This window comes from Salmo salar, chromosome 12, assembly GCF_965601325.2.
Source record: "Salmo salar chromosome 12, fSalSal1, whole genome shotgun sequence".
Classification (NCBI taxonomy): Eukaryota; Metazoa; Chordata; class Actinopteri; order Salmoniformes; family Salmonidae; genus Salmo; species Salmo salar.
Genome location: NC_138302.1, coordinates 18,790,575 through 18,817,188, shown reverse-complemented (window position 1 = coordinate 18,817,188; position 26,614 = coordinate 18,790,575). Strand labels below are relative to the sequence as shown.

Here is a 26,614-nt window from a genome sequence, read left to right as displayed (position 1 = left end):
GAGGAAGAGAGAGAGAGAGAGGGAGGAAGGATGGAGGAAGAGAGAGAAAGGGGGGAAGGATGGATGGAGGAAGAGAGAGAGAGGGAGGAAGGATGGAGGAAGAGAAAGGGAGGAAGGATGGAGGAAGAGAGAGGGAGGAAGGATGGAGGAAGAGAGAGGGAGGAAGGATGGAGGAAGAGAGAGGGAGGAAGGATGGAGGAAGAGAGAGGGAGGAAGGATGGAGGAAGAGAGAGAGGGAGGAAGGATGGCGGAAGAGAGAGGCAGGAAGGATGGAGGAAGAGAGAGGGAGGAAGGATGGAGGAAGAGAGAGAGGGAGGAAGGATGGCGGAAGAGAGAGGCAGGAAGGATGGAAGAAGAGAGAGGGAGGAAGGAAGGAGGAAGAGAGAGGGAGGAAGGATGGAGGAAGAGAGTGGGAGGAAGGGTGGAGGAAGAGAGAGGGAGGAAGGAAGGAGGAAGAGAGAGGGAGGAAGGATGGAGGAAGAGAGAGGGAAGAAGGATGGAGGAAGAGAGAGAGAGGGATGAAGGATGGCGGAAGAGAGGGAGGAAGGATGGCGGGAGAGAGAGGGAGGAAGGATGGAGGGAGAGAGAGGGAGGAAGGATGGAGGGAGAGAGAGAGAGGGAGGAAGGAAGGAGGAAGAGAGAGAGAGGGAGGAAGGATGGAGGAAGAGAGAGAGAGGGAGGAGGAAGAGAGAGAAAGGGAGGAAGGATGGAGGAAGAGAGAGGGAGGAAGGATGGAGGAAGAGAGAGGGAGGAAGGATGGAGGAAGAGAGTGGGAGGAAGGATGGAGGAAGAGAGAGGATAAAGAGGTAGAAGAGAAAATAGCAATTACTGATTGACCATATTTTAGGGATCTCAACACAGCCCAAAAAACACCATGTTAACGTATAACTTCTAACTGCTGTCTACACGGGCAACCCTTGATACTTTATCTCCCTGACAGCATCCAGTCTGACAACTGTCTGGACAGACACAGGGGCAGACACAGGGGCAGGGACAGACACAGGGACAGACACAGGGACAGACACAGACACAGGGACAGACACAGGGACAGACACAGGGACAGACACAGGGGCAGACACAGACACAGGGACAGGGACAGACATAGACACAGGGACAGACACAGACACAGACACAGACACAGACACAGGGACAGGGACAGACACAGACACAGGGACAGACACAGACACAGGGACAGGGACAGACACAGACACAGACACAGACACAGGGATAGACACAGGGACAGACACAGGGGCAGACACAGGGGCAGACACAGGGACAGACACAGACACAGGGACAGGGACAGACACAGGGACAGGGACAGACACAGACACAGGGACAGAGACAGGGACAGACACAGGGACAGACTCAGGGACAGACTCGGGGACAGACTCAGGGACAGACACAGACACAGACACAGACACAGGGACAGACACAGGGACAGACACAGGGGCAGACACAGACACAGGGACAGGGACAGACATAGACACAGGGACAGACACAGACACAGACACAGGGACAGACACAGACACAGGGACAGGGCAGGGACAGACACAGACACAGACACAGACACAGGGATAGACACAGGGACAGACACAGGGGCAGACACAGGGACAGACACAGGGACAGGGACAGGGACAGACACAGGGACAGGGACAGACACAGACACAGGGACAGAGACAGGGACAGACACAGGGACAGACTCAGGGACAGACTCGGGGACAGACTCAGGGACAGACACAGACACAGACACAGGGACAGACACAGGGACAGACACAGGGACAGACAGACACAGACACAGGGACAGACACAGGGACAGACACAGGGACAGACACAGGGACAGACACAGGGACAGACAGACACAGACACAGGGACAGACACAGGGACAGACACAGGGACAGACACAGGGACAGGGACAGACACAGGGGCAGACACAGGGGCAGACACAGGGGCAGACACAGGGACAGACACAGGGACAGGACGGTAACTAACCCAAGGAGATGTTATTAGTAACTATTAGTTTCACATTGAGGATTTTAACCCACTATCACATACATACAGACACACATACATACAGACACACATACAGTTGTGTACAGCTAACCTTGTGGGGACACACAATTCAGTCCCATTCAAAATCCTATTTTCCCTAACCTTAACCTAATTCTAACCCTAACCCCCTAAAAATAGCATTTGACCTCGTGGGGCCTGACAAAATGTCCCATTTGGTAAAATATTTGTTTGTTTTCTATTCTGGTCCCCAATTGTTTGAAGTAATGTCTGCTGTTGTTGCAGGTAGCCTAGCGGTTAAGAGCATTGGGCCAGTAACCAAAAAGGTCACAGGTTCAAATCCCCGAGCCGACTAATTGAAAAATCGGTCTATGTGTCCTTGTACAAGGCGCGTAACCCTAATTGCTCCGGTAATTCTCTCTGGATAAGAGAGTCTGCTAAATGACTAAAATGTGAAATGCAATAGCGCAAATGGACGTGGCAGTTTCCCCACTACGGATTCCAGATTTAAGTTCCGTTCCACTGTTCAGACCTGCAAAATACAAATACAAATCCATAATAAAGTTCTGAACCGGTTCAAACCACAAAAAAAGTACCAGTCCTTTCTTTTCCCTTTTCAACATGTGAAATCAACCTCGTTTTTACATTTAGTTGATTAAATGACTACACCGTGGTAAAATCACTACACCGTGGTAATCACTACACCGTGGTAATCACTACACCGTATCACTACACCGTATCACTACACTGTGGTAAAATCACTACACCGTGGTAATCACTACACCGTGGTAAAATCACTACACCGTGGTAAAATCACTACACCGTGGTAATCACTACACCGTGGTAATCACTACACTGTGGTGTAATCACTACACCGTGGTAAAATCACTACACCGTGGTAAAATCACTACACCGTGGTAATCACTACACCGTGGTAATCACTACACCGTGGTAAAATCACTACACCGTGGTAATCACTACACCGTGGTAAAATCACTACACCGTGGTAATCACTACACCGTGGTAAAATCACTACACCGTGGTAAAATCACTACACCGTGGTAAAAATCACTACACCGTGGTAATCACTACACCGTGGTAAAATCACTACACCGTGGTAATCACTACACCGTGGTAAAATCACTACACCGTGGTAAAATCACTACACCGTGGTAAAAATCCCTACACCATGGTAAAATCCCTACACCATGGTAAAATCACTACACCGTGGTAATCACTACACCGTGGTAATCACTACACCATGGTAAAATCCCTACACCATGGTAAAATCACTACACCGTGGTAAAATCCCTACACCATGGTAAAATCACTACACCGTGGTAATCACTACACCATGGTAAAATCACTACACCGTGGTAATCACTACACCGTGGTAATCACTACACCGTGGTAATCACTACACCGTGGTAAAATCCCTACACCATGGTAAAATCACTACACCGTGGTAATCACTACACCGTGGTAAAATCCCTACACCATGGTAAAATCACTACACCGTGGTAATCACTACACCATGGTAAAATCCCTACACCGTGGTAATCACTACACCATGGTAAAATCCCTACACCATGGTAAAATCACTACACCGTGGTAAAATCCCTACACCATGGTAAAATCACTACACCGTGGTAATCACTACACCATGGTAAAATCCCTACACCGTGGTAATCACTACACCATGGTAAAATCCCTACACCATGGTAATCACTACACTGTGGATAGAGCAACTTTCTATGGACAGGGAAAGCTAGTTGTTAAAACTTTATATGCTTGATGGACACACAAGTGTAGGCCACGAGATCTGACAGAAATGTTGCAGGTGGGGAGTGAGAGAGTGGGGGGTTGGCTTGAAGCACTGGGCATCATGATATGTTCAAGTTTTTAATGCCACGTGCACAAGTACAGTGAAATGCCCTTCCTGCATGCACTTTCCCAACAGTGCAGTCATCACTATGATGTGTATTATAATGTGTTTAGGACATTAGTAGTAGACCTGTCATTACATCACCGGAAAGTATTCAGAACCCTTCACATTTTACACATTTTGTTACATTACAGCCTTAAGGACAACCATCTCTGCAGCCCTCCACCAATCAGGCCTTTATGGTAGAGTGGTCAGACGGAAGCCACTCAGTAAAAGGCACATGACAGCCTGCTTGGAGTTTCCCAAAAGGCACCTAAAGGACTCTCAGACCATGAGAAACAAGATTCTCTGGTCTGATGAAACCAAGATTGAACTCTTTGGCCTGAATGCAAAGCGTTAAGTCTGGAGGAAACCTGCCACCATCCCTACGGTGAAGCATGGTGTTGGCAGCATCATACTGTCGGGATGTTTTTCAGCGGCAGGGACTGGGAGACTAGTCAGGATCGAGTACGGAGCTAAGTACAGAGAGATCCTTGATGAAATCCTGCTCCAGAGCGCTCAGGACCTCGGACTGGGGCGAAGGTTCACCTTCCAACAGGACAATGACCCTAAGCACACAGCCAAGACAACGCAGGAGTGGCTTTAGGACAAGTCTCTGAATGTCCTTGAGTGGCCCAGCCAGAGCCCGGACTTGAACCCGATCTAACATCTCTGGAGAGACCTGAAAATAGCTGTGCAACGACGCTCCCCATCCAACCTGACAGAGCTTGAGAGGATCTGCAGAGAGGAATGGGAGAAACACCCCAAATACAGGTGTGCCAAGCTGAAAGAAAGTCATTAACCGGTTCTCAGGCTTTTAAAATAATGGTTCTGTTCCGGACCACTACAGATCACTTTTGCTCCTGGTTCTGTTTCCATTCCTTGAAAAATGTCATTATTTTCCAGTTCTGCTCCTTGAACCAGTTCCAACTCCTGGTAATAGTAATAGCAAGTGTAGTAAGCCCTCACGGAGGTGAATAGTAGTGTAGTGAAGGATGGGACTTACAGAACTCTGAGGTGTTTGAGGCCAGAGAAGTCTGTCTTGCTGATGGTTGTCAGGTTGTTCCCATTTAGATCACTGGATGAGAGGAAGAAAACACACAGAATATTAGCAAACATGTTGGTCATAAACACATTCACACTGTATAAAAACATTCACACTGTATAAACACATTCACACTATATGTGCATTCGGGAAAGTATTCAGACCCCTTGACTTCTTCCACATTTTGTTACATTACAGCCTTATTCTAAAATGGATTAAATCATTCCCCCCACACCAATCTACACACAATACCCTATAATGATGAAACAAAAACTGTTTTTAGAAATGTTTGCAAATGTATACATTTTTTAAAACAGAAATACCTTATTTACATAAGTATTCAGACCCTTTGCTATGAGATTCCAAATTGAGCTCAGGTGCTGTTTCCATTGATCATCCTTGAGATGTTTCTACAACTTTATTCTGTTGATTGGACATGATTTGGAAAAGCACACACCTGTCTATATGAGGTCCCACAGTTGACAGTGCATGTCAGAGCAAAAACCAAGCAATGAGGCCAAAAATACATTTTCCGTAGAGCTCCGAAACCGGAATGTGTCGTGGCACAAATCTGGGGAAGGGTACCAAAACATTTCTGCAGCATTGAAGGTCCCCAAAGAACACAGTGGCCTCCATCATTCTTAAACGGAAGAAGTTTGGAACCACCAACACTCTTCCTAGAGCTGGCCGCCCAGCCAAACTGAGCAATCGGGGGAGAAGGGCCTTGGTCAGGGAGGTGACCAAGAACCAAATGGTCACTCTGACAGAGCTCCAGAGTTCCTCTGTGGAGATGGGAGAACCTTCCAGAAGGACAACCATCTCTGCATCACTCCACCAATCAGGCCTTTATGGTAGAGTGGCCAGACAGAAGCCACTCCTCAGTAAAAAAGGACACTCAGGAAACTCAGACCATGAGAAACAAGATTCTCTGGTCTGATGAAACCAAGATTTAACTCTTTGACCTGAATGCCAAGCGTCACGTCTGAAGGAAACCTGGCACCATCCCTATGGTGAAGCATGGTGGTGGCACTCCCCAAATACATTTACATTGACATTTTAGTCATTTAGCAGACGCTCTTATCCAGAGCGACTTACAGTAGTGAATACATACATTTGATTTTATGCATTTTTTAAATTTATTTATTTATTTTTTATTTTTTTTGTACTGGCCCCCCGTGGGAATCGAACCCACAACCCAGGCGTTGCACACACCATGCTCTACCAACTGAGCCACAGGGAAGGTGTGCCAAGCTTGTAGAGTCATACCCAAGAAGTCCTGAGGCTATAATTGCTGCCAAAGGTGCTTCAACAAGTACTGAATAAAGGGTCTGAATACTTATGGAAATGTGATATCTGTTTTTTTGCAAACATTTCTAAAAACCTGTTTTTGCTTTCTCATTATGAGGGGAAAAAACTATTTAATCAATTTTTACAAGGCTGGAACGTAACAAAATGTGGAAAAAGTCAAGGGGTCTGAATACTTTCCGAATGCAGTGTAAACACAATACTACTATACTCTACTGGGTATCTCCTTTATCTAGGACTGGCCTTAGCTACAGGTAGAGTAGACTGGTTTCATCTACAGTTCAGAACACATGTCAGTCTTTCTCTGTCCTTCTAGCTGTCTCAATCTCTCTCCTTCCCTCCCTCTCTCATTCACACACAGACACATGTGCTGTGTGACAGTGGAGCTGCAAAGTTGTTGGTGTTGTCTTGCCTGGGACTACAATGTCTCTTTCAAACACCCACACAGTGTCCTCAGAGCAGCAGCCCACAGAGGTGCTGATTGGATGCAGCAGGCAGTCAACCAATCACAGGGTGGTTTTATTAAACCACAGCTGGTTGACTGTCACAAAACAGGAATTAACAGCTCCTCTCCAGAGGACAATCTGCTTGCTTCCCAAATGGCACCACTTTTGACTAGAGCTCTGGTCAAAAGTAGTGCACTATATAGGGAATAGGGAGCCATTTGGGACACATCTTCTGTTCTCAGTCTGATAACAGAGCATCCAACACAAAGCTAGAACGATAATAACCAAAGAAAAAGCCTTAGTAGGATGAGAAGTGTAATTTGTAAGCATCTGTGGCTATGTCATCACGAATAACCTGACAGCGTGATCTCAACCTAAAGTTTCTGAGAGGATGCGGAATCCAATGTGAGAAAACACAGAGAATCCTGGTTAAACCAGACAATTCTATTCTCACCATTGTTCTACTTCATGGTGAGCTGCAGCGTTCAGTCTAAGAGAACCGTAGCTTGCTATCAAACATCCTTGGTTATTGATCATCCAGGTCGCTCAACATCCACTTCGATTTCGGATGTTTGAAAAGGTCCTAAGGACATCGATACTTAACCATTTGAGTTGTTTCCGTTTTAACCCTGTAACCAAATCAAATCAGATTTTACTGGTCACACACACATGGTTAGCAGATGTTAATGCGAGTGTAGCGAAATGCTTCTAGTTCCGACAGTGCAGTAATATCTAACAAGTAATCTAACAATTCCACAACAACTACCTAATACACACAAATCTAAAGGGGTGAATTAGAATATGTACATATAAGTAAGCTTTCCTGGGGTAACAATGTAAGAAATATTACATAAAAAAACTCGAAATACTGCATAGTTTCCAAAGAACTCGAAGCGAGGCAACCATCTCCACTCGAAATTAATGGGTGAAAAATCGACGTTCATCCGTTTACGGCAAAGTCTGAAGTGAAACTATGAGATCAGGTTGCAGGCAGGCCTGTGAGAGCTTGTTGTATAGACAAGGTTATTCTATTCTGGGATTTCTGGAAATCTGTTTTTCAATTTTTTGGGGGGGTTTGGAAATTCTTCCGCAACCCCATTTTCATATCAGTTGCGACCCCTAGTTTGGGAACCGCTGCTTTACAACATGACCTCATTGTCTTTGGTTTAATTGACAGCCAGATAGGAGAGGATGATGTCACCTTTCCCACAGGGCTCTGTGGTGAGAGCCTGTAAGACAGTGTGTGTGTGTGTGTGTGTGTGTGTGTGTGTGTGTGTGTGTGTGTGTGTGTGTGTGTGTGTGTGTGTGTGTGTGTGTGTGTGTGGGTATCAGGTTGCTGTACTACAGTAAAGAGTGTGGTAGAGGATGACATTCTCTGTCCCAAAGAACAGTAGAACATGGGAGTGTGTGTGTGTGTGTGTGTGTGTGTGTGTGTGTGTGTGGTGTGTGTGTGTGTGTGTGTGTGTGTGTGTGTGTGTGTGTGTGTGTGTGTGTGTGTGTGTGTGTGTGTGTGTGTGGTGTGTGTGTGGTGGGACAGTGGTTTCAGTGTGTGATCTTGACCCAGACTTCACCCATGGATCAGTGAGAAAAATTATGAACGGTTAGAGAGAGAGAGAGAGAAAGAGAGAACGTGAGAGAGCTGTGGAATTACAGGGGGTCTATAATCCCTGTCATGATGTGTGTGAAATTGCTTTGACAATGAGTGGACCTGGGCACCAGGAGAAGGTTGTGTTTGACCTATATACTGTATATGTACACACACACAATGTACTCTTCCTCATGTTTCAGAGAGCAACTCCTACATCATCCCTAGAGAGACACTTGTAATTGTGTCACTGTTACAAACAAGGAGGTTGTATTTACAACAACTGAAATCACTGATGTGGTTTTGCAGGTTTACGTGACTGGAGTATAAGCTTGGAGAAAGAGTCTTAGCTAACAGTGTCCTGAAAAAAAGAGAGAGAGGGAGAGAGAGTAGGTCCTAATGACGTCGAGAGAGAGAGAGAGAGAGATGACGGATAGGAGGGGGAGATGAACACACACACACACCTTGTGTGCTGATGAGGTGTGGATAATTGGGTTTTGTGGAGCATGGAGAGGTCAGGGGTCAGGGAAACCTGAAGTAGAGAGAGACTCCACCAGACAAAGGCTTGTTACAGTAGAACGCGTCTTACACACTTACACAGCGCAACACACACAGTACACACTGACACATTCATCCTTCCAGCCACCTGCACACTCTCTCTCCCTCACACACACACACACACACATCAAATTGCTCCTCAATAGCAGCTTCAGTGGGCAGTCAAGCAGCACAAGTTCCACTCAAGTTCCCCCTTATTAGCTGGGCTATGAAAGGAAAGGCCACAGAGAGAAAGAGAGAGAGAGAGAGAGAGAGAGAGAGAGAGAGAGAGAGACAGTGAAACAGAGCGAGAGAGATGGAGAGAGAGAGACATATGGCATTATAAAATCAATGTACAGAAACAACAAGTGTGACGTTCAAATTGACAAAAAAACAAACACATTTCTTTCCACAGGGCCGTGGGGTGAGACAGGGTTGCAGCTTGAGCCCCACATACATTTGAAGTCAGAAGTTTACATACACCTTAGCCAAATACATTTAAACTCAGTTTTTCACAATTCCTGACATTTAATCAGAGTAAAAAAGTTAGGATCACCACTTTATTTTAAGAATGTGAAATGACAGAATAATAGTAGAGAGAATGATTTCTTTCAGCTTTTATTTCTTTCATCACATTCCCAGTAGGTCAGAAGATTACATACACTCAATTAGTATTTGGTAGCATTGCCTTTAAATTGTTTAACTTGGGTCAAACGTTTCGGGTAGCCTTCCTCAAGCTTCCCACAATAAGTTGGGTGAATTTTGGCCCATACCTCCAGACAGAGCTGGTGTAAGTGAGTCAGGTTTGTAGGCCTCGCACACGCTTTTTCAGTTCTGCCCACAAATTTTCTATAGGATTGAGGTCAGGGCTTTGTGATGGCCACTCCAATACCTTGACTTTGTTGTCCTTAAGCCATTTTGCCACAACTTTGGAAGTGTGCTTGGGGTCATTGTCCATTTGGAAGACCCATTTACGACTAAGCTTTAACTTCCTGACTGATGTCTTGAGATATTGCTTCAATATATCCACATAATTTTCCTACCTCATGATGCCATCTATTTTGTGAAGTGCACCAATCCCTCCTGCAGCAAAGCACCCCCACAACATGATGCTGCCACCCCCGTGCTTCACGGTTGGGATGGTGTTCTTCGGCTTGCAAGCATCCCCCTTTTTCCTCCAAACATAATGATGGTCATTATGGCCAAACAGTTCTATTTTTGTTTCATCAGACAAGAGGACATTTCTCCAAAAAGTATGATCTTTGTCCCCATGTGCAGTTGGAACCCGTAGTCTGGCTTTTTTATGGCGGTTTTGTAGCAGTGGCTTCTTCCTTGCTGAACGGCCTTTCAGGTTATGTCGATATAGGACTTGTTTAACTGTGGATATGGATACTTTTGTACCTGTTTCCTCCAGCATCTTCACAAGGTCCTTTTTTTCTGAGGTCTTGTCTGATTTCTTTTGATTTTCCTATGATGTCAAGCAAAGAGGCACTGAGTTTGAAGGTAAGCCTCGAAATACACTGCTTAAAAAATAAAGGGAACACTTAAACAACACAATGTAACTCCAAGTAAATCACACTTCTGTGAAATCAAACTGTCCACTTAGGAAGCAACACTGATTGACAATAAATGTCACATGCTGTTGTGCAAATGGAATAGAAAACAGGTGGAAATTATAGGCAATTAGCAAGACCCCCCCAATAAAGGAGTGTTTCTGCAGGTGGGGACCACAGACCACTTCTCAGTTCCTATGCTTCCTGGCTGATGTTTTGGTCACTTTTGAATGCTGGCGGTGCTTTCACTCTAGTGGTAGCATGAGACGGAGTCTACAACCCACACAAGTGGCTCAGGTAGTGCAGCTCATCCAGGATGGCACATCAATGCGAGCTATGGCAAGAAGGTTTGCTGTGTCTGTCAGCGTAGTGTCCAGAGCATGGAGGCGCTACCAGGAGACAGGCCAGTACATCAGGAGATGTGGCGGAGGCCATAGGAGGGCAACAACCCAGCAGCAGGACCGCTACCTCCGCCTTTGTGCAAGGAGGAGCAGGAGGAGCACTGCCTGAGCCCTGCAAAATGACCTCCAGCAGGCCACAAATGTGCATGTGTCTGCTCAAACGGTCAGAAACAGACTCCATGAGGGTGGTATGAGGGCCCGACGTCCACAGGTGGGTGTTGTGCTTACAGCCCAACACCGTGCAGGACGTTTGGCATTTGCCAGAGAACACCAAGATTGGCAAATTCGCCACTGGCGCCCTGTGCTCTTCACAGATGAAAGCAGGTTCACACTGAGCACGTGACAGACGTGACAGAGTCTGGAGAAGCCGTGGAGAACATTCTGCTGCCTGTAACATCCTCCAGCATGACCGGTTTGGCGGTGGGTCAGTCATGGTGTGGGGTGGCATTTCTTTGGGGGGCCGCACAGCCCTCCATGTGCTCGCCAGAGGTAGCCTGACTGCCATTAGGTACCGAGATGAGATCCTCAGACCCCTTGTGAGACCATATGCTGGTGCGGTTGGCCCTGGGTTCTTCCTAATGCAAGACAATGCTAGACCTCATGTGGCTGGAGTGTGTCAGCAGTTCCTGCAAGAGGAAGGCATTGATGCTATGGACTGGCCCGCCCGTTCCCCAGACCTGAATCCAATTGAGCACATCTGGGACATCATGTCTCGCTCCATCCACCAACGCCACGTTGCACCACAGACTGTCCAGGAGTTGGTGGATGCTTTAGTCCAGGTCTGAGAGGAGATCCCTCAGGAGACCATCCGCCACCTCATCAGGAGCATGCCCAGGCGTTGTAGGGAGGTCATACAGGTACGTGGAGGCCACACACACTACTGAGCCTCATTTTGACTTGTTTTAAGGACATTACATCAAAGTTGGATCAGCCTGTAGTGTGGTTTTCCACTTTAATTTTGAGTGTGACTCCAAATCCAGACCTCCATGGGTTGATAAATTGGATTTCCATTGATTATTTTTGTATGATTTTGTTGTCAGTACATTCAACTATGTAAAGAAAAAAGTATTTAATAAGATTATTTCATTCATTCAGATCTAGGATGTGTTATTTTAGTGTTCCCTTTATTTTTTGAGCAGTATATATCCACAGGTACACCTCCAATTGACTCAAATAATGTCCGTTTGCCTATCAGAAGCTTCTAAAGCCATTACATAATTTTCTGGAATTTTCCAAGCTGTTTAAAGCCACTGTCAACTTAGTGTATGTAAACTTCTGACCCACTGGAATTGTGATACAGTGATTTATAAGTGAAATAATCTGTCTGTAAAGAATTATTGGAAAAATGACTTGTGTCATGCGCAAAGTAGATGTCCTAACCGACTTGCCAAAACTATAGTTTGTTTACAAGAAATTTGTGGAGTGGTTGAAAAACGAGTTTTAATGACTCTAACCTAAGTGTATGTAAACTTCCGACTTCAACTGTATATATCAACAAATTGGCGAAGACACTAGAACAGTCTGCAGCACCCGGCCTCACCAAACTAGATTCTGAAGTCAAATGTCTACCGTTTGCTGATGATCTGGTGCTTCTGTTCCCAACCAAGGAGGGCCTACAGCAGCACCTAGATTTTCTGTACATATTCTGTCAGACCTTGGCCCAGAAAGCAAATCTCAGTAAGACAAAGAGCACACAAAAAAACTATTTCTACTGTACCTCGGCCTAAACATCAGCGCCACAGGTAACTTCCACAAAGCTGTGAACGATCTGAGAGACAAGGCAAGAAGGGCCTTCTATGCCATCAAAAGGAACATATAATTCAACATACCAATTAGGATCTGGCTAAAAATACTTTAATCAGTTATAGAACCCATTGCCATTATGGTTGTGAGGTCTGGGGTCCGCTCACCAACCAAGAATTCACAAAATGTGACAAACACCAAATTGAGACTCCGCATGCAGAATTCTGCAAAAATATCCTCTGTACAACGTAAAACACCAAATAATGCATGCAGAGAAGAATTAGACCGATACCAGCTAATTAAAAAATCCAGAAAAGAGTTGTTTAATTCTTCAACCACCTAAAAGGAAGCGATTCCCAAACCTTCCATAACAAAGCCATCACCTACAGAGAGATGAACCTAGAGAAGAGTCCCCTAAGCAAGCTGGTCCTGGGGCTCTGTTCACAAACAGACCCCACAGAGCCCCAGGACAGCAACACAATTAGACTCAACAAATCTCGAGAAAACAAAAAGATAATTACTTGACATATTGGAAAGAATTTACCAAAAAGAACTGGAATCCGTCTCAGGGAAGCTCGTCATCCTCACCAAGGTCTTGACCTGACTGCAGTTAGGCGTCGTATCCGACTTCAGTTGGCAAATGCTCACCTTCGATGACCACTGGCATGCTGGAGAAGTGTGCTCTTCACAGATGAATCCCGGTTTCAAGTGTACCGGGTAGATGGCAGACAGCATGTATGGCGTAGTCTGGGCGAGTGGTTTGCTGACGCCAACGTTGTGAACAGAGATTCCCATGGTGGCGGTGGGGTTATGGTATGGGCAGGCATAAGCTACGGACAACAAACACAATTATATTTTATTGATGGCAATTTGAATTCACAGAGATACCGGGATGAGATCCTGAGGCCCATTGTCGTGCCAATCATCTGCCGCCATCACCTTATGTTTCTGCACAGCCCCATGTCGCAAGGATCTATACACAATGTCCCAGTTCTTCCCATGGCTTTCATACCAGACGTCACCCATTGAGCATGTTTAGGATGCTCTGGATGGACGTGTACGACAGCGTATTCCAGTTCCAGCCAATATCCAACAACTTCACACAGCCATTGAATAGGAGTCGGACAACATTCCACAGGTCACAATCAACAGCCTTATCAACTCTATGTGAAGGAGATGTGTCGTGCTGCTTGAGGCAAATGGTGGTCACACCAGATACTGACTGGTTTTCTGATCCATGGCCCTACCCTTTTTTTTAAGGCATCTGTGACCAACAGATGCATATCTGTATTCCCAGTGATGTGAAATCCATAGATTAGGGCCTTATATGAACTGTAACTCAGTAAAATCCTTGAAATTGTTGCATGTTGTGTTTACATTTTTGTTCAGTGTAAGTGCATTCTACAACAAACCCAAAAAGAAATTTGACAATAAATAGAATACCTGAATTCCTACCAAAATCCCTGAGCTCCATTATTTGTCCGTGCCAGTAAAATGTGTTATTATTCAGTCAATATCTGATGGTTTTTTTAAATCCGGTATCACGAGCGCCCAGATGCTTGATTGATTAGCAGATTAAAACGAGTTGTCTGCACTGATTGGCCACACATGGGTCCTCTGCAGTGTGTGTGCATGTGCATTACCATCATCAAGATTAACTCAGTTAGTTCATTGTGTTTATGTGTAATCTCTGTGGTTGTCTCTCCTTCAATGGTCTGTGATGTGTGTCAGATGCAGCATGTCACAGCTGCTCCTAAATACACTGGAACTACATGGAGCAGCTGCATAATCATTCTGCTGTTAGCACACTGACTAAACACACACACACGATGATTACAAGAGACAGTAGAAATTGAGATCTGTCATACTTGAGTAAAACTAAAGATACTTTAACAGAAAATAAAAAAATAAGTAAAAAAGTAAAAGTCACCCAGTAAAATACAACTTGGGTAAAAGTCTAAAAGTATTTGGTTTTAAATATACTTAAGTATCAAAATGAAATGTAATTGCTAAAATGTAAAAGTCTAAATAATTTCAAATTCCTTATATTAATCAAACCAGACAGGTCTATTTTCTGTTTTTTTTAAATGGATAGCCAGGGGCACACTCCAACATTCAGACATCACTTTTGGGTGTCAGGGAAATTGTATGGAGTAAAAAGTACATTATTTTATTTAGGAATGTAATGAAGTAAAAGTAAGTACAGATACCCATGAAAACAACTTAAGTAGCAATTTACCCCACAGGGATAGAGTAAGTGTCTAAGAAGTCATGTGACAGAGTGGAGCCAGAGGTATCAGCCCCCCATGGCGTCTCATCTCTGTCTAATCTATTTCCCTTTATTTCTCTTACCCCCTGCTAGCCGCCACCGCGCGCTAACCGCTAATCCACTCTTGGCCGGGTTGACTATACAGAGGCATCACACGGTGAAAACATCGGAAGCCATTCATTTTGAATGGAAGGAAAGCGAGAGAAGCAGAGTGGGCGGGGTACTGTTTGGTGAAGCGAGCATGGTTGAGGGAGCTGAACGGAGTGGGACTAAAGTTAGGGAAAGCTTAATTCTATGCAATTCCTCCACGATATCGCGGCGCGAGTGACCAATCGAAGTTTACTAAAGCTTCCACCCAGTACTGGATTGGCTTACAGCGGCTGTTGATATGTAGCACTACTTAGCATGCTTGCTAGCTTGTTAGCACCCACATGAGGGCGAAGCTAGTGTGGCGAGGAGAGTTACCACTGTATAGTTACCCTCGGCCGTCACACTTGTTAAGCAGCTCCGCCAACAGCCAGAGCAGACCAAAAAACACATACCCATACTAACATCACTTCTAGCCCCTAAATGAACACCCAAACTCAAAAACACAAATGCACATGTATGAACACACAGAGAGCCAAGTGTCTATACATCAGAAACACAGACAGATAAATAAAAGACACAGAGACATCTCAGAGTCACTACAGAAACATAGACACAGACACACACACACACAGTGTGTGTTTTCCGTCTAGTGTGTGTGAGACCGCCGCCGGTGGCTCCAACCCTTGCTGAGATTTGTTTGGGTTTAAACTTCCAGGAGCTGAACAGAGATCCCCTTCTCTGATATCGAACACACACACAAACAGGAGGGATTTATTGAAGTTTCCTATAGCGGAGCAGGACAGGGGTCCAAGTCTCAGAGTGGGGGGTCCATGACCTTTGACCTCTTAAGGACATGACAACAACCTGGTGTCCACACAAATACTACAGGAAATCCCATTAGCTAGAGTAGACACTCTCTGTTAATAATACTGTAGTCCTTAACAAAAGGTAGAGAGAAAGGGCCCCACTTCAGTAGACACACTGGGATAGTCCCACAGTAGACACACTGGGATAGTCCCACAGTAGACACACTGGGATAGTCCCACAGTAGACACACTGGGATAATCCCACAATAGACACACTGGGATAGTCCGACAGTAGACACACTGGGATAGTCCCACAGTAGACACACTGGGATAATCCCACAATAGACACACTGGGATATCCCACAGTAGACACACTGGGATAGTCCCACAGTAGACACACTGGGATAGTCCCACAGTAGACACACTGGGATAGTCCCACAGTAGTCACACTGGGATAGTTCTACAGTAGACACACTGGAATAGTCCCACAGTAGACACACTGGGATAGTCCTACAGTAGTCAGGGATAGTCCTACAGTAGTCACACTGGGATAGTCCCACAATAGACACACTGGGATAGTCCTACAGTAGACACACTGGGATAGTCCCACAGTAGTCACACTGGGATAGTCCCACAGTAGACACACTGTGATAGTCCCACAGTAGTCACACTGGGATAGTCCCACAGTAGTCACACTGGGATAGTCCCACAGTAGTCACACTGGGATAGTCCCACAGTAGACACACTGGGATAGTCCCACAGTAGACACACTGGGATAGTCCCACAGTAGACACACTGGGATAGTCCCACAGTAGTCACATTGGGACAGTCCCACAGTAGTCACACTGGGATAGTCCCACAGTAGTCACACTGGGATACTCCCACAGTAGACACACTGGGATAGTCCCACAGTAGACACACTGGGATAGTCCCACAGTAGACACACTGGGATAGTCCCACAGTAGTCACATTGGGACAGTCCCACAGTAGTCACACTGGGATAGTCCCACAGTAGTCACACTGGGATACTCCCACAGTAGTCACACTGGGATAGTCCCACAGTAGACACACTGGGATAGTCCCACAGTAGACACACTGGGATAGTCCTACAGTAGACACACTGGGATAGTCCAACAGTAGACACACTGGGATAGTCCAACAGTAGACACACTGGGATAGTCCTACAGTAGACACACTGGGATAAACCTACAGTAGACACTTTGGGATAGTCCTACAGTAGACACACTGGGATAGTCCTACAGTAGACACACTGGGATAGTCCCCCAGTAGTCACACCGGGATAGTCCCACAGTAGACACACTGAGATAGTCCCACTGGGATAGTCCTACAGTAGTCAGGGATAGTCCTACAGTAGTCCCACTGGGATAGTCCCACTGGGATAGTCCTAAAGTAGTCAGGGATAGTCCTACAGTAGTCCCACTGGGATAGTCCCACAGTAGACACACTGGGATAGTTCCACTGGGATAGTTCTACAGTAGTCAGGGATAGTCCTAGAGTAGTCACACTGGGATAGTCCCACAGTAGACACACTGGGATAGTCCCACAGTAGACACACTGGGATAGTCCCACAGTAGTCACAGTGGGATAGTCCCACAGTAGTCACACTGGGATAGTCCCACAGTAGACACACTGGGATAGTCCCAAAGTAGACACACTGGGATAGTCCTACAGTAGACACACTGGGATAGTCCTACAGTAGTCACACTGGGATAGTCCCAAAGTAGACACACTGGGATAGTCCTACAGTAGACACACTGGGATAGTCCTACAGTAGACACACTGGGATAGTCCTACAGTAGACACACTGGGATAGTCCTACAGTAGACACACTGGGATAGTCCCACAGTAGTCACACCGGGAAATTCCCACAGTAGACACACTGGGATAGTCCTACAGTAGACACACTGGGATAGTCCCACAGTAGACACACAGGGATAGTCCTACAGTAGACACACTGGGATAGTCCCACAGTAGACACACTGGGATAGTCCTACAGTAGACACACTGGGATAGTCCCACAGTAGACACACCGGGATATTCCCACAGTAGACACACTGGGATAGTCCCACAGTAGACACACTGGGATAGTCCTACAGTAGACACACTGGGATAGTCCCACAGTAGACACACTGGGATAGTCCCACAGTAGACACACTGGGATAGTCCCACAGTAGACACACTGGGATAGTCCCACAGTAGACACACTGGGATAGTCCTACAGTAGTCACACTGGGATAGTCCCACAGTAGACACACTGGGATGGTCCTCCAGTAGACACACCGGGATGGTCCCACAGTAGACACACTGGGATAGTCCTCAAGGTAGACACACCGGGATAGTCCCACAGTAGACACACTGGGATAGTCCTAGAGTAGACACACTGGGATAGTCCTCCAGTAGACACACCGGGATAGTCCCACAGTAGACAAAGTGGGATAGTCCCACAGTAGACACACTGGGATAGTCCCACAGTAGACACACTGGGATAGTCCCACAGTAGACACACTGGGATAGTCCCACAGTAGACACACTGGGATCGTCCTACAGTAGAGACACTGGGATAGTCCTACAGTAGACACACTGGGATAGTCCCACAGTAGACACACTGGGATAGTCCCACAGTAGACACACTGGGATAGTCCCACAGTAGACACACTGGGATAGTCCCACAGTAGACACACTGGGATAGTCCCACAGTAGTCACACTGGGATAGTCCCACAGTATACACACTGGGATAGTCCCACAGTAGTCACACTGGGATAGTCCCACAGTAGTCAAACTGGGATAGTCCCACCGTAGTCAAACTGGGACAGTCCCACAGTAGACACACTGGGATAGTCCCACAGTAGACACACTGGGATAGTCCCACAGTAGACACACTGGGATAGTCCTACAGTAGACACACTGGGATAGTCCTACAGTAGACACACTGGGATAGTCCTACAGTAGACACACCGGGATAGTCCCACAGTAGACACACTGGGATAGTCCTACAGTAGACACACTGGGATAGTCCCACAGTAGACACACTGGGATAGTCCCACAGTAGACACACTGGGATAGTCCCACAGTAGACACACTGGGATAGTCCTACAGTAGTCACACTGGGATAGTCCCACAGTAGACACACTGGGATAGTCCCACCGTAGACACACTGGGATAGTCCCACAGTAGACACACTGGGATAGTCCTACAGTAGACACACTGGGATAGTCCTACAGTAGACACACTGGGATAGTCCTACAGTAGACACACTGGGATAGTCCCACAGTAGACACACTGGGATAGTCCCACAGTAGACACACTGGGATAGTCCCACAGTAGACACACTGGGATAGTCCCACAGTAGACACACTGGGATAGTCCCACAGTAGACACACTGGGATAGTCCCACAGTAGACACACTGGGATCGTCCTACAGTAGAGACACTGGGATAGTCCTACAGTAGACACACTGGGATAGTCCCACAGTAGACACACTGGGATAGTCCCACAGTAGACACACTGGGATAGTCCCACAGTAGACACACTGGGATAGTCCCACAGTAGACACACTGGGATAGTCCCACAGTAGTCACACTGGGATAGTCCCACAGTATACACACTGGGATAGTCCCACAGTAGTCACACTGGGATAGTCCCACAGTAGTCAAACTGGGATAGTCCCACCATAGTCAAACTGGGACAGTCCCACAGTAGACACACTGGGATAGTCCCACAGTAGACACACTGGGATAGTCCCACAGTAGACACACTGGGATAGTCCTACAGTAGACACACTGGGATAGTCCCACAGTAGACACACTGGGATAGTCCTACAGTAGACACACTGGGATAGTCCCACAGTAGACACACCGGGATAGTCCCACAGTAGACACACTGGGATAGTCCCACAGTAGACACACTGGGATAGTCCCACAGTAGACACACTGGGATAGTCCCACAGTAGACACACTGGGATAGTCCCACAGTAGACACACTGGGATAGTCCTACAGTAGTCACACTGGGATAGTCCCACAGTAGACACACTGGGATAGTCCCACCGTAGACACACTGGGATAGTCCCACAGTAGACACACTGGGATAGTCCTACAGTAGACACACTGGGATAGTCCTACAGTAGACACACTGGGATAGTCCTACAGTAGACACACTGGGATAGTCCCACAGTAGACACACTGGGATAGTCCCACAGTAGACACACTGGGATAGTCCCACAGTAGACACACTGGGATAGTCCCACAGTAGACACACTGAGATAGTCCCACAGTAGACACACTGGGATAGTCCCACAGTAGACACACTGGGATAGTCCTACGGTAGACACACTGGGATAGTCCCACAGTAGTCACACCGGGATAGTCCTACAGTAGACACACCGGGATAGTCCCACAGTAGTCACACTGGGATAGTCCTACAGTAGACACACTGGGATAGTCCTACAGTAGACACACTGGGATAGTCCTACAGTAGACACACTGGGATAGTCCTACAGTAGTCACACTGGGATAGTCCTACAGTAGTCACACTGGGATAGTCCCACAGTAGACACACTGGGATAGTCCTACAGTAGACACACTGGGATAGTCCTACAGTAGACACACTGGGATAGTCCCACAGTAGACACACTGGGATAGTCCCACAGTCGACACACTGGGATAGTCCTACAGTAGACACACTGGGATAGTCCCACAGTAGACACACTGGGATAGTCCCACAGTAGACACACTGGGATAGTCCCACAGTAGACACACTGGAATAGTCCTACAGTAGACACACTGGGATAGTCCTACAGTAGACACACTGGGATAGTCCCACAGTAGTCACACCAGGATAGTCCCACAGTAGACACACTGGGATAGTCCTACAGTAGACACACTGGAATAGTCCCACAGTAGACACACCTGGATAGTCCTACAGTAGACACACTGGGATAGTTCTACCGTAGACACACTGGGATAGTCCTACAGTAGACACACTGGGATAGTTCCACTGGGATAGTTCTACAGTAGTCAGGGATAGTCCTACAGTAGTCACACTGGTATAGTCCCACAGTAGACACACTGGGATAGTCCCACAGTAGTCACACTGGGATAGTCCCACTGGGATAGTCCTACAGTAGTCAGGGATAGTCCTACAGTAGTCACACTGGGATAGTCCCACAGTAGACACACTGGGATAGTTCCACTGGGATAGTTCTACAGTAGTCAGGGATAGTCCTACAGTAGTCACACTGGTATAGTCCCACAGTAGACACACTGGGATAGTCCCACAGTAGACACACTGGGATAGTCCCACAGTAGTCACACTGGGATAGTCCCACAGTAGACACACTGGGATAGTCCCACAGTAGACACACTGGGATAGTCCCACAGTAGACACACTGGGATAGTCCTACAGTAGACACACTGGGATAGTCCTACAGTAGACACACTGGGATAGTCCCACAGTAGTCACACCAGGATAGTCCCACAGTAGACACACTGGGATAGTCCTACAGTAGACACACTGGGATAGTCCCACAGTAGACACACTGGGATAGTCCCACAGTAGTCACACTGGGATAGTCCCACAGTAGACACACTGGGATAGTCCCACCGTAGACACACTGGGATAGTCCCACAGTAGACACACTGGGATAGTCCTACAGTAGACACACTGGGATAGTCCTACAGTAGACACACTGGGATAGTCCTACAGTAGACACACTGGGATAGTCCCACAGTAGACACACTGGGATAGTCCCACAGTAGACACACTGGGATAGTCCCACAGTAGACACACTGGGATAGTCCCACAGTAGACACACTGGGATAGTCCCACAGTAGACACACTGGGATAGTCCCACAGTAGTCACACTGGGATAGTCCCACAGTATACACACTGGGATAGTCCCACAGTAGTCACACTGGGATAGTCCCACAGTAGTCAAACTGGGATAGTCCCACCATAGTCAAACTGGGACAGTCCCACAGTAGACACACTGGGATAGTCCCACAGTAGACACACTGGGATAGTCCCACAGTAGACACACTGGGATAGTCCTACAGTAGACACACTGGGATAGTCCTACAGTAGACACACTGGGATAGTCCTACAGTAGACACACCGGGATAGTCCCACAGTAGTCACACCGGGATAGTCCCACAGTAGACACACCGGGATAGTCCTACAGTAGACACACTGGGATAGTCCCACAGTAGACACACTGGGATAGTCCCACAGTAGACACACTGGGATAGTCCCACAGTAGACACACTGGGATAGTCCTACAGTAGTCACACTGGGATAGTCCCACAGTAGACACACTGGGATAGTCCCACCGTAGACACACTGGGATAGTCCCACAGTAGACACACTGGGATAGTCCTACAGTAGACACACTGGGATAGTCCTACAGTAGACACACTGGGATAGTCCTACAGTAGACACACTGGGATAGTCCCACAGTAGACACACTGGGATAGTCCCACAGTAGACACACTGGGATAGTCCCACAGTAGACACACTGGGATAGTCCCACAGTAGACACACTGAGATAGTCCCACAGTAGACACACTGGGATAGTCCCACAGTAGACACACTGGGATAGTCCCACAGTAGACACACTGGGATAGTCCCACAGTAGTCACACTGGGATAGTCCCACAGTATACACACTGGGATAGTCCCACAGTAGTCACACTGGGATAGTCCCACAGTAGTCAAACTGGGATAGTCCCACCATAGTCAAACTGGGACAGTCCCACAGTAGACACACTGGGATAGTCCCACAGTAGACACACTGGGATAGTCCCACAGTAGACACACTGGGATAGTCCTACAGTAGACACACTGGGATAGTCCTACAGTAGACACACTGGGATAGTCCTACAGTAGACACACCGGGATAGTCCCACAGTAGTCACACCGGGATAGTCCCACAGTAGACACACCGGGATAGTCCTACAGTAGACACACTGGGATAGTCCCACAGTAGACACACTGGGATAGTCCCACAGTAGACACACTGGGATAGTCCCACAGTAGACACACTGGGATAGTCCTACAGTAGTCACACTGGGATAGTCCCACAGTAGACACACTGGGATAGTCCCACCGTAGACACACTGGGATAGTCCCACAGTAGACACACTGGGATAGTCCTACAGTAGACACACTGGGATAGTCCTACAGTAGACACACTGGGATAGTCCTACAGTAGACACACTGGGATAGTCCCACAGTAGACACACTGGGATAGTCCCACAGTAGACACACTGGGATAGTCCCACAGTAGACACACTGGGATAGTCCCACAGTAGACACACTGAGATAGTCCCACAGTAGACACACTGGGATAGTCCCACAGTAGACACACTGGGATAGTCCTACGGTAGACACACTGGGATAGTCCCACAGTAGTCACACCGGGATAGTCCTACAGTAGACACACCGGGATAGTCCCACAGTAGTCACACTGGGATAGTCCTACAGTAGACACACTGGGATAGTCCTACAGTAGACACACTGGGATAGTCCTACAGTAGACACACTGGGATAGTCCTACAGTAGTCACACTGGGATAGTCCTACAGTAGTCACACTGGGATAGTCCCACAGTAGACACACTGGGATAGTCCTACAGTAGACACACTGGGATAGTCCTACAGTAGACACACTGGGATAGTCCCACAGTAGACACACTGGGATAGTCCCACAGTCGACACACTGGGATAGTCCTACAGTAGACACACTGGGATAGTCCCACAGTAGACACACTGGGATAGTCCCACAGTAGACACACTGGGATAGTCCCACAGTAGACACACTGGAATAGTCCTACAGTAGACACACTGGGATAGTCCTACAGTAGACACACTGGGATAGTCCCACAGTAGTCACACCAGGATAGTCCCACAGTAGACACACTGGGATAGTCCTACAGTAGACACACTGGAATAGTCCCACAGTAGACACACCTGGATAGTCCTACAGTAGACACACTGGGATAGTTCTACCGTAGACACACTGGGATAGTCCTACAGTAGACACACTGGGATAGTTCCACTGGGATAGTTCTACAGTAGTCAGGGATAGTCCTACAGTAGTCACACTGGTATAGTCCCACAGTAGACACACTGGGATAGTCCCACAGTAGTCACACTGGGATAGTCCCACTGGGATAGTCCTACAGTAGTCAGGGATAGTCCTACAGTAGTCACACTGGGATAGTCCCACAGTAGACACACTGGGATAGTTCCACTGGGATAGTTCTACAGTAGTCAGGGATAGTCCTACAGTAGTCACACTGGTATAGTCCCACAGTAGACACACTGGGATAGTCCCACAGTAGACACACTGGGATAGTCCCACAGTAGTCACACTGGGATAGTCCCACAGTAGACACACTGGGATAGTCCCACAGTAGACACACTGGGATAGTCCCACAGTAGACACACTGGGATAGTCCTACAGTAGACACACTGGGATAGTCCTACAGTAGTCACACCAGGATAGTCCCACAGTAGACACACCGGGATAGTCCCACAGTAGACACACTGGGATAGTCCCACAGTAGACACACTGGGATAGTCCCACAGTAGACACACTGGGATAGTCCCACAGTAGACACACTGGGATAGTCCCACAGTAGTCACACTGGGATAGTCCCACAGTAGACACACTGGGATAGTCCCACAGTAGACACACTGGGATAGTCCTACAGTAGACACACTGGGATAGTCCCACAGTAGACACACTGGGATAGTCCCACAGTCGACACACTGGGATAGTCCTACAGTAGACACACTGGGATAGTCCCACAGTAGACACACTGGGATAGTCCCACAGTAGACACACTGGGATAGTCCCACAGTAGACACACTGGAATAGTCCTACAGTAGACACACTGGGATAGTCCTACAGTAGACACACTGGGATAGTCCCACAGTAGTCACACCAGGATAGTCCCACAGTAGACACACTGGGATAGTCCTACAGTAGACACACTGGAATAGTCCCACAGTAGACACACCTGGATAGTCCTACAGTAGACACACTGGGATAGTTCTACCGTAGACACACTGGGATAGTCCTACAGTAGACACACTGGGATAGTTCCACTGGGATAGTTCTACAGTAGTCAGGGATAGTCCTACAGTAGTCACACTGGTATAGTCCCACAGTAGACACACTGGGATAGTCCCACAGTAGTCACACTGGGATAGTCCCACTGGGATAGTCCTACAGTAGTCAGGGATAGTCCTACAGTAGTCACACTGGGATAGTCCCACAGTAGACACACTGGGATAGTTCCACTGGGATAGTTCTACAGTAGTCAGGGATAGTCCTACAGTAGTCACACTGGTATAGTCCCACAGTAGACACACTGGGATAGTCCCACAGTAGACACACTGGGATAGTCCCACAGTAGTCACACTGGGATAGTCCCACAGTAGACACACTGGGATAGTCCCACAGTAGACACACTGGGATAGTCCCACAGTAGACACACTGGGATAGTCCCACAGTTGTCACACTGGGATAGTCCCAAAGTAGTCAAACTGGGATAGTCCCACAGTAGTCAAACTGGGACAGTCCCACAGTAGACACACTGGGATAGTCCCACAGTAGACACACTGGGATAGTCCTACAGTAGACACACTGGGATAGTCCTACAGTAGACACACTGGGATAGTTCTACAATAGTCACACTGGGATAGTCCCACAATAGACACACTGGGATAGTCCTACAGTAGACACACTGGGATAGTCCTACAGTAGACACACTGGGATAGTCCTACAGTAGACACACCGGGATAGTCCCACAGTAGTCACACCAGGATAGTCCCACAGTAGACACACTGGGATAGTCCTACAGTAGACACACTGGGATAGTCCCACAGTAGACACACTGGGATAGTCCTACAGTAGACACACTGGGATAGTCCCACAGTAGACACACTGGGATAGTCCTACAGTAGTCACACTGGGATAGTCCCACAGTAGACACACTGGGATAGTCCCACCGTAGACACACTGGGATAGTCCCACAGTAGACACACCAGGATAGTCCCACAGTAGACACACTGGGATAGTCCTACAGTAGACACACTGGGATAGTCCCACAGTAGACACACTGGGATAGTCCTACAGTAGACACACTGGGATAGTCCCACAGTAGACACACTGGGATAGTCCTACAGTAGTCACACTGGGATAGTCCCACAGTAGACACACTGGGATAGTCCCACCGTAGACACACTGGGATAGTCCCACAGTAGACACACTGGGATAGTCCTACAGTAGACACACTGGGATAGTCCTACAGTAGACACACTGGGATAGTCCTACAGTAGACACACTGGGATAGTCCTACAGTAGACACACTGGGATAGTCCCACAGTAGACACACTGGGATAGTCCCACAGTAGACACACTGGGATAGTCCCACAGTAGACACACTGGGATAGTCCCACAGTAGACACACTGGGATAGTCCCACAGTAGACACACTGGGATAGTCCCACAGTAGACACACTGGGATAGTCCTACGGTAGACACACTGGGATAGTCCCACAGTAGTCACACCGGGATAGTCCTACAGTAGACACACTGGGATAGTCCCACAGTAGTCACACTGGGATAGTCCTACAGTAGACACACTGGGATAGTCCTACAGTAGACACACTGGGATAGTCCTACAGTAGTCACACTGGGATAGTCCCACAGTAGACACACTGGGATAGTCCTACAGTAGACACACTGGGATAGTCCTACAGTAGACACACTGGGATAGTCCCACAGTAGTCACACCAGGATAGTCCCACAGTAGACACACTGGGATAGTCCTACAGTAGACACACTGGAATAGTCCCACAGTAGACACACCTGGATAGTCC

General features: G+C 47.4%; 1 protein-coding gene across 1 annotated transcript in view; it reads right to left on the bottom strand.

Annotated features, from left to right (window-relative positions):
* LOC106594685 (slit homolog 1 protein) overlaps positions 1–26,614 on the bottom strand; it is a 253,524-nt gene that overhangs the window by 86,297 nt on the left and 140,613 nt on the right. Inside the window, exon 2 of the mRNA XM_082958681.1 lies at positions 4,938–5,009. Coding sequence (XP_082814807.1) covers positions 4,938–5,009 — 72 coding nt within the window. The remainder of the gene's footprint in view (positions 1–4,937; positions 5,010–26,614) is intronic.